General features: G+C 39.6%; 1 protein-coding gene across 1 annotated transcript; it reads left to right on the forward strand.

Annotated features, from left to right (window-relative positions):
- Positions 1-1,203: 1,203 nt before the first annotated feature.
- Positions 1,204-10,267, forward strand: LOC309516557 (vomeronasal type-2 receptor 26-like; the record flags this gene model as incomplete). Its single annotated transcript, XM_082195320.1, has 6 exons — positions 1,204-1,346; positions 2,164-2,455; positions 3,797-4,645; positions 6,872-7,093; positions 8,811-8,937; positions 9,366-10,267. The coding sequence occupies 6 exons, from the start codon at positions 1,204-1,206 to the stop codon at positions 10,265-10,267; spliced, it is 2,535 nt and encodes an 844-aa protein (XP_082051446.1).
- Between the last annotated feature and the right edge of the window lie 395 nt (positions 10,268-10,662).

Below are 10,662 nucleotides of genomic sequence, written 5' to 3' on the forward strand. Positions count from 1 at the left end.
AATTTACATAAGCAGGAGGGGGTGCATGGAAGGGTCTAGTCACATGCTGCCTTGTATGTGCAAATTGCACGCTTACTAACCAGGTGTGTGTGAGTTGGAATCTAGACAATAACATGGCATATAAAAGACAAACACACAGACAACAGTGAGGTGGGGAATGCAGGTGGACAGAAGGGATTTTCATGAACAGAAGGGATAGAAAAGATCTGCATATATGTTAAGATGATTACAACGAAACAACCTAGTGCTATACTAGAGCTTAGCACAAGAAGCCCAACTTCAACCAGGTAGAGGTTAGAGGAGGAGAGCTTCAGTAATGATGGGATTTCACAGAAGAACTGATGGACAGCATTAGAGCAGAAGGTTCTCCCAATATGTAACATGGAACATAAAAGGCAAATAATCCACACAATCACTACCATGCATATACAGGCTCCTTTGCACATAATTGATTCATATTGAAATAGGTTGCAAATAGCAACCTAGTGATCATATGCCACTAGGAGGCCAAATATGAAGTTCCAGATAACACAAAATTGAAATTGTTTCAAGTTCCACAGTGGCATTTTTTGTGTAGCTGCTTTAGGTTATGACTGGTCATGTATTCCTTGGGTCATCTGAGAGTCTTCTAACTTCACCATTGTCCATACTATCTGGGGATAATTCCACACCACATCCTAGTGCTGTACCTGACTCCAGAAACAAAAATTATGAGATTACAACTAATAAATAAGTTTTCTTCAGCTGCTCTGTTCTCTATGAGCAGAATGCATTGGGGACCTAATTATGAACCCTGCAATTATCTAAAATTATCTAAAATTATGGCAATATTCTTCCTTGCCAAAGATGGCATGTATTTTCAGTGGCCACTCTCATAAAAAGCAATCATGATGAAAGCAGGTATGAAACGTGCCTTTGTTTTTCAGACTGCAGGGTGACAGACTGGACAAGCAGTGCTGCTGGGAGTTTTATAGGATGCAAAGTGTCACCATTAACCAGTAGAATGTAGAGACATTGTGACTGTGTGCTCTAAATAGGGGAACATTGTATACTAAAGAAGTAGGTTGGAGCAGTGGATTTTGTTACAGAAGAAAGAGATTCACACCTACAGTTGTAATGCTGATCTTGTTGGTGTGCCTATTGATCGTATGGTTGGTGTTTCTTCCCCTAACTGATTGCAAGGCACTTCCCTTTACTTGCAACATGAGAGATGCCCTCCAGATCCCACATGAGTATTATCAGCAAGGTGACCTCATCATTGGCAGTATATTTTCACAATTTTTCTCCTTTTTTGACACTATATCCTTCAAGCAACACCCAAATTTAAAGTTTATTGAAGATGTCCTGTAAGGAAATTATCATTTTACTCCCAAAAATGTTCATGGTCACACTCTAACAATCACAGGTAGATAACAGAAAGACAGTGTTATATCTAGGTTTGGTCATACTCAGATAAGAATCACTGGAATTAATGCATTTGAGAAACTTCAGTACATTAATTCCAGTGAGTCTACTGTAAATTTAGGCAGTTGTTTAGGAGTCTGCCATTTCTCTATAGATTTCTAAATATCCACCTGATGACCTTATCAGCAATACTCTGTTATATATCATATACTCTTCTCCTTTTTGTTTTTGCTTCCAGGGATATTTCAAGAATATATGAAATGGCACAAAATTATTATTAGTTCTTTCCATTTCTAGATTTCCCACAACTCTTTATTTCAGGATTTATTTCATTGCCTTCTCTACAATCTGATTTTAAAATATGAACATGGAGGCAGAACTGATTGAAGGATGCTTTGACACAATTCCACCTTCACAAAAGGTTGACAAGCTCTGTCTTGCAGTGCATTGAACTACATAACCCTCTGAGTCCCTTCAGTCTCTACAATTCTATGAGTCTAACTATGCTCCTTTTATCAGCCAAACAAAGCATCTTGCAATACTAAAAAATAATTTAAAACAATTAACTCACCACAATATTTTTGCTTACATTTTTCATGTTTTTGAAGCTGTGTGTGTAGATTGATTCTAAAGCTTTATAATCTACTGATGTGCATGCCAGAAAGCAGATGCCTGCGGAAGAACAATGTGAACATGGCAAGCAGTTCATGATATCTGGAACATTATTGTGATGTGATGTGGCCTATGCTTTCTTTACAGTGTAGTGACAAAATATTACCAGCATGTCCTAGCCTTCGTGTTTGCAGTGAAGGAGATTAACGAGGATCCCAAGATCTTACCAAATGTTACATTAGGATTACATGTCTATGACAGCTACTTCAATGAAAAGATGACCTACCAGACTACACTGAACCTTCTTTTCAAATTGAAAGAAATGGTACCCAACTACAAGTGTGATACAAAGAAGAATATAATAGCTGTCATTGGGGGACTTGACTCTGAAACCTCCCTTTGCATGGCTACCATCTTAAGTCCCTATAAGATTCCTCAGGTATGTATGTGAGGCATGGAGAAGCTTGTAAAGGAGCACTGAGTGTGTGTGTGTGTGTGGGGGGATGTATTTATTGTTGTATATCTTGCCTGATGAGACGGTTCTTTGAATTTAAGGCCATTAAACTTGTTCCAGTGCTCTTTTTGTGGTAAACTGTAAGAGAAAGGGGCAGACACAAAGTAGGCTATATTAGAAATTTCTATCTCACCGACAGAGTCTCTCCTGAGTCACTATTTAGAACTTAGAAGTTAACCATCAGCATGATTTTCTCACTATGTAAGCTGCAGGAAAAATGCCGAAAGCACAGGTGCCTCTTTTACATCACCTTCATAAACCTAATGAAGGCCTTTGGCCTTGGCAGCCAAAAGGGACCCTGCACACTGCTCAACAAGATAGGGTTCCCATCTAAGCTTCACAAAAAGATTGTATCCTTCCATCACCAGCAATTTCTTAATTGATTCTGAACTGAAGAGGCATAGTGGCAAGTCAGCTACGACTCACCTCCCCAAAAGCGTATGGGAGAATGTGATTCTAACTACCAATATCAAGATGAAGGTCTACCAGGATTGTGTGTTGCTTTATAGAAGTGAGTTGTGGGCAATTTACAACCACCAGGAGCAATGCTTCAATGCCTTCTACATGTGCTGCATCAGGGACACTTTGGGCATCACATGGCAGGACAGAGTCTCAAACAAACAAACAAATGAAAACAGCTCTCCCAAACCTTGCAGAATGAGTTGTTGTAGAGGTTTGACATGTTCTCAAGCCCTATCTGGGTAGGAACAGGCTTACTGTTCTAACTGATTTTAATACTGCATTTTCACAATGTTGTAATTTACCCAGGACCTTACAGTGACGAGCGGGTAAGAATACCAATCAGTAAATGATTGTCCTTTGTCCTACCCACAAGGAGTCAGAAATCCTATATGTTTTTCACAGTGGTGTATTGACTTAGCTCAAGAAAGGCCTTCTCAGCATTTCTGCTTTTCACATCCGAGAATTTGGACAGAGACATTTCTACCTTTACAAAATACTTTGGGGACTGCTTGAAGGATGAGTTAGAGTGTCATGTCCAATGTTTGCCCTAGAACTATGGAATGGAATGGAACCGATCATTTTCAGGATCCTCAGCATTGCAAGATGCAGAGTCTGCTATTAACAGTCATAATATTTTAGAATACCATGAAGCAATGTAGACAAATCAGTTTCAAAACTCTTAAAAAATGAGAGAAATTGATGTGGGAGAGAAAAATAACATTTCTCCAGATAGCACTCTCTCAGAAAGCACACTACACTTCCGATCTGTTTTCAGCAATATGTCTTTATTTTATTTTCTTGTAGGTCTCTTATTTCTTATTTGGTCCTTCTCAGAGTATGAAAACCCAGTTCCCTTTCATCTACCGTGTGGTTCCCAATGAAGAGTATCAGTACCATTTGATTATCCAATTACTTCTGCATTTCCAGTGGACATGGGTTGGGATAGTTACATCAGGCAATGATAAAGGAGAGAATTTTGTGCAGATCTTGGTTCCAAAGCTTTCCCAGAATGGCCTTTGTTTGGCTTTCACTGACATAATGCCATCTCCGACAGACTTTTCCAACTTGCTTAATGTGTACCATACATCAGGGGATATAGCCGGCTTTGTTAAAGATCACAAAGCAAAAGCAGTTATTGTATTTGCAGAAACTGCAGCTATATTTCGTTTTATATTCTTGCTGTATCAAATACAAACAGTAAATATGGTAGAGACATCTCTAGGAAGAGTATGGATCTTGACAGCTGAGTGGGACTTCCCAGCACTACAGTTTAACAGGGACTGGAGTATAGAAGTCTTTCAAGGAGCCTTGTCTTTTGCTGTTCACACCAATCAGATAGAGGAATTTCAACATTTCCTTCAGCCTTTAAATCCTTACTCACTCAGTGGAGACAGTTTTATCAAGGACTTTTGGCAACAGGCTTTTGATTGCTTACTTCCAGATTCCCAGGAGTCTGAAGAGAGCTATGGAACTTGCACCGGTCAGGAAAAGCTGGAGAGCCTTCCAGGACCATTTTTTCAAATGAGCATGACTCCCCAAAGCTACAGTATATACAACGCTGCCTACGTGTTAGCCCATGCTTTACATGCAATGTATGTATTAAATCTCAAGCACAAAGCAGTGGCAGCACTTCCAAACTCACAACCATGGCAGGTAATTTTTAATTAAGCAAAGCATTTTGACAATCATGAGGAAATGTGTAATACATGGCTGGCCTGAGGCAGACAACTCCGGTGGTTGAATCCTATGGGGCCGCAGCTCTGCGAGCTCCACACCCACTTTTACCACTGCTGCAAGACCCCAGTAAGTGAGGCTTTGTTGGGCAATGGGGTTGGGTGCCACATGCTTGTTTTGCGTCAGATGGCAAAATGAGATGGGCTGACCCTGGCTAATATATATTTATTTCATCCAAAACACCATTACCTTGTGGCTTAGAGGGGGAAGTAGATTGCTGGGTTTCAATCTCTTCCATAGCAATACATTTATTTTAATTTTATATACTGCCCCTCAGTGTGCTTCTCAGAATAAAACACAAGATAAAAACAGAAGTAAATAAATAATACAAATATAATGAAACAATAAACGCAGCCCTTCCCACAAATATATTTAAAAGGCTTTGGAATATCCATCAGCCCAATGCCTAGTTGAATGGGAACGTTTTCGCCTGGCGTCTATATATATATATATATATAGAGAGAGAGAGAGAGAGAGAGAAGTCATTAGATGAACCTCCCTGGGAAGAGCATTTCACAAATAGGAAGCCACTACAGAAAAGGCCCATTTTCATGTTGTCTCCCTCCGGACCTCTCGTGGTGGAGAAGGCACATGAATAAGTGCCTCATATTATGAATGCATGTCCCAGGGTGGTTTATATGGGGAGAGGCAGTCCTCGAGGTAGTACAGTCCTGAGCCATTTAAGTCTTTATAAGTCAGCACTTTGACTTGGGCTTGGAAGACAAGTGGCAGCCAGCGAAGTCAGGTCAGGATTGGTGTCATATGCTCAAAGCGTCTTGTCCCTGTGAGCAACCTGGTTGCTGAATTCTGCACCAGCGGAAGCTTCCACACCATCTTCAGAGGCAGCCCTATATTTAATGTGTTGCAGTAATCTAGCCTAGAGGTTACCAGAGCATAGACAACAGAAGTTAGGCTGGGCCACAAGCTGAAGCTGATGGAAGGCACTCTGCACCACCGAGGCCACATGAGCCTCAAGTGACAGCAGAGGATACAGAAATACCTCCAAGCTACGTATCTCATCCTTCAGAAGGAATGTAACCCCATCAAGAGCAGGCAGCCTCCCAGCCAACTGCCTTTATGTTTAAATACTGTGTTAACCACAGCACCAAACACCTAGCTTTAATTTCCCAGTTTTTTTCCAGATAGATATGTGGTTGGAATGGCTGTGTGTCAGAATTCCTTGTTGTGAAGCTGATCCCTACAGAAAGCAGGACTGAAGTTGCTACCTATCAGCTTTGAGCATGTTGGATTGGTTGTATGACTGGGTTCCCTGTGGGGAACTCAAACATACAGCCAATCTCTGCAGAAAGCAGGTTCAACATCACAGCTGATAGACAATAACTGTAAACCTCAACTGATCAGCAGTGTTTTAAAGTACCACACAGGGCTGTTTGGAAGCCCTGAATTGTGCTTTGTGGTCCTAACAATCAATACCTGCTGTCAGTGTGATGTCAGCTGATTGACAGGTTTCATTCCCAGCAACCTGCTAAAATTGGCCCACAATTGACAAAGGAGATAAGGATGAGGCTTTCTAATCAGATTCAGTTTCCTTCCTGCTCCAAGCTTACCTGATACCAGGGTGGGATGGTGGGGGAATAAAGAGCAGATGACAAGAGTGGGGTTTCTCACTGGCAGGTCAAGCTTATAGTTAGACAGAACAATTTTACCCAGGAAAGTATGTCCCCTTTCTGTTCTTTCCACCCCAAAATCAATGTAAGAGGTGCCTTGCACAAAGGCTGTGGATAAATTTATGTGCTGTTCAAATCTATTTTTGTTAAAAGGAAAATAAATTGTATGTAGTTTTTTTTATTTCCAAGTAGTGAATGGAGGACAGAAAAATGAGGCAGATGCCCCCATTTCCTGAGTCAATGGAGAAGCCTCCAAATCAGTTCAGACTGAATCAAACTACATTGCAAAGCACTGATTCATGTCTCAACTGAATGTTCTCATTGGCACATACTTTTGATTGTAACTATTGTTTTTATATTGTTGTTAAATTGTCTTGTATAGCCTGCTGGTTAGAAAAGTGGACTATAGGTATGACCAAAATAAGCAAAAAAAAATTGAATGACATTGTAAAAATATTTTTATGGTTGTCTCTTATCTATTTTTTTATTTAAACTGATTTTACCTCTTCAAATTTAGCTTCATCATTTCTTGAGGAGCATCTCTTTTAATAACAGCATTGGGGATCAGGTGTCTCTGAATGAAAAAGGTGAATTAGAAAGTGGATTTGATATTATAAACTGGATTACTTTCCCAAATAGATCTTTCATGAAGGTGAAAGTAGGGAGGATGGGTCCATGGGGAGGCAGACAGTTCACCATTAACAAGGAGATCATCACATGGCACAAAGTGTTTAACCAGGTATGGTCTGACATTTGGTTTCAGGTACAAAATATCAGTGAATATTCTAGTATGAATCCTCAATGTATTTATTTATTTGCCAGATTTATATCCAGTCATCTAGGTCTTTAAGGTGGTTTACAAATATATTTGAAAATACTAACTTATGGGAAATTTTCACTTTAAAACATATGGAAACACTCATTCACAGTTCTTTCACCTGAGAGATTTCCAAATAAGTAACTTTAACAATTTAAAGTATATCTCTGTGGAGAGTACAGAGCACCTGTCGTCAACTCAGCATAGGAAATGTTGTGAACTATTGGTATGTAATAAAGTAATATTTTGCAAACTGTTATGTCCTTTATTCAAACACTGTGTTGAAGCCTAGTGGAGTTATGTAGGACATGGAATCAATGAAGTTTTGGCTTGTTCCTCTTAGAGAACATGCTTGCCATATGAGGTTATTGGCCAAACTGAGTATGATGTTAATGTTTAGAATGCAATTAATGCAAATATTCTTAAAAATGTAAATAGAGAACATACATGTCCTGAAGAGCAATGGGGCAGGAGGTTCAGCACAGAGTGAGGGTCATTATCAGTCCAGAACATCACTCCTAGTTTGTTCTGGCTGTTTTTTTTATTAATTTGCAATGTTAAAAAGCCCAAGGAACACATTTAAATGCATTTTCTCTTAGAACGGGAAAAAAAAATGAAAATGTATTTCTTTAAGCTATTCATTTATAACACATATTTTAGTCTTTAGGGTTTTTTAAAGATTTGAACTGCATTGAACTATTTATTAAGCTAGAAATAACTAGAAGGGGAATATGTAGAATAGTTCGTGTTTCATTTATCCCTTGTCATATAAGTCACTAGCCTTCTATAAGGCCTCAATGGAGCAAGCATTAGGACAGTGAAACTTTGTGCAATGTGCATTGTAGGAGAGCACATCTCTTGACCCAGAAATGATGAACTTATTTTGCATCGAACCTGTGTCCTCTCTTATGCCATTACTTTCAATGTGATTGATCCATGGAGATAAGAATATACAACAGGTGTGCACCAGTCACAAGATTCATCTAGTATCTGTATTTTGCAGATACAGCCTCTTCACCATGGAAAAAAGTAATTGCTTCACTGAATCCCATAGGGGAAGGGGTGGTGGTCAAAGGAGGTAATTGATCCTCAAGAAAGAGTTGGGTAGAGAAAATGTCATGGCCCAGTAAAAACCCTGTTATTCCAAGAATCATTGACGTGTGTGGGCTTCTTCCTACCCCATGGAGTTTTGGGAATACAGCTACTTTTTGCTGGGATAGATCTCTCCACGAGGAAGAGCCATAGCTTATCAGTAGAACATCTGTTTTGTATGCAGGCAGAAGACAAGACTGAGCTAGATGGATCAATGTATCTATCAGTAAATGGCAGATTCCTATGATTCTTTCCTCTGTTCCCCCTGCAAAGAGATAATGATGGTGGTGAAAACAAATGCAAAATACAGTATATCCATGTGAAAAACAATGCAGCCCTTGCTTTAGAAATGTGGCAATTTTTATGCAACCTAGTACCAGAGTGACTCAGACCATTAGAGTGTTCATGATCCAGCTCAATACACCCTCAATTTGGGCATGAGAAAAACTCAGACCACTCCTATTTGCCTTGTAATCTAGGTAGCACACAACCAATTGATGCACATCCTCAGTATACTAGCCCTTTCCTTCATTGCATTTCTGAATAGACACCACCTTCTTCTGTGTGTAATAACGTGTGTCATCCAGGGTTTGTGAGAAAAAAGAAGGAGGGAGAGCCATTCTGTTGCTACGATTGTGACCCATGTGCAGAAGGGAAGATTTCTAATCCAAAAGGCAAGTGTCAACCATGTTATCCCACGAACATGATTCCCCCTTCACCACCAGTGACTCAGTTAAGTTTGTGTGGATTTATTTTATTTTTTAATCATTTTTATTGAGTTTTTTTCTCTTATAACAATATCTGCAACCATTACATTACATTCAAGTTTCACTTTCCCCCTTTCCCTACTGACATCCCTCAACTTCCGTCCCTGGTTTATTACCTCTCATATTACAATCTGCTGTTTGTGTGGATTTAGATGATAAAGCTTGCAGTGTTAAACTTTATATTTAGATATGGAAATTTTGAAGGCATATGTACATGCAGAAGTCTCTTTCTGCATGATTGTGAACATTGCTTTTCCAGTATTCTGTATAGTTCAGACATCTACCCATGTGCTAGTTTCATTGACTGAGTTGTGATCATGCCTTTTCCTCTACAGATATGGACAATTGTATAAAATGCCCAGAAGATCAATATCCAAATGAAGACCAAGATGGATGTCTCCCCAAGATGTCACACTTTCTGTCCTATGATGAAAATTTGAGCATCACTTTAGCTTTCATTGCATTTTCATTTTCTGTGATCACTGCTTTGGTGCTTAAAATATTCATTAAATACAATGAAACTCCCGTTGTTAAAGCCAACAATCGTGGTCTCACGTACACTCTGCTCATCGCCCTTTTGCTTTGCTTCCTCTGCTCCATGCTGTTCTTTGGAAGGCCACAGAAAGTAACCTGCCTCCTTAGGCAAACAGCTTTTGGCATCATCTTCACTGTGGCTGTTTCTTCTGTGCTGGCAAAAACCATCACAGTGGTTTTAGCATTCATCGCCACAAAACCAGGATCCAGGATAAGGAACTGGGTGGGGAAAAGACTGGCAGCTTCTATTGTTTTCTCCTGTTCCCTCATTCAAGGAGCTCTTTGTACTGTGTGGCTCTGTACTGCTCCCCCATTCCCACATTTGGACATGGACTCTTTGGCTAAAGAAATTGTGGTTGAATGTAATGAAGGGTCTGTCCCTATGTTTTATTCTGTTCTTGGGTACCTGGGGTTTCTGGCTCTTGTCAGCTTTGTTGTGGCTTTTCTTGCTAGGGAATTGCCTAGCACTTTTAATGAAGCCAAGTTCATCACTTTCAGCATGTTGGTGTTTTGCAGTGTGTGGGTGTCTTTTGTGCCAACTTACCTGAGCACAAAGGGAAAATACATGGTGGCTGTGGAGATCTTCTCCATTTTAGCCTCTAGTGCTGGATTATTGGGCTGTATCTTTTTTCCTAAATGTTATATAATTGTCATGAAGCCTGAACTGAACAGAAAGAAGTACTTAGGAAGGAGAATGAAGTAGATGTTAGTAGCTTGGGTCATACATTTCTTCTGAGATCCTCACGTGAGTTCTTTACTGGTTTGGAATTCTAAGCTGAAATCTTTCCTTCATTGAGGTTTAAAAACAGATAATCAGTGCTCAAGGATTTAGGAACTCATTTACAGATTTTGTTTGGTCTCCATTTTTGGAGTGTAGAAATAAATAGAAGCTATCAGAGGTACAGCTATCTTACATCAACTCATAGTACACCACAACTTTCTTTCTCTTTTGGAATTGATTTTGGTTTGTTTTCTCCCCAACTAGACAAAGGTAATGGCCAGTTCAATAATCCAATAACTTCTGTTTCCAAAATGCAAAATGCAAATTCCAAAAATTCCTACAGGTAATTGGTTATTCATTCTGTTAGCCACATATGA

Source organism: Podarcis vaucheri, assembly GCF_965113315.1.
Source record: "Podarcis vaucheri genome assembly, chromosome: 13".
Lineage (NCBI taxonomy): Eukaryota > Metazoa > Chordata > Lepidosauria > Squamata > Lacertidae > Podarcis > Podarcis vaucheri.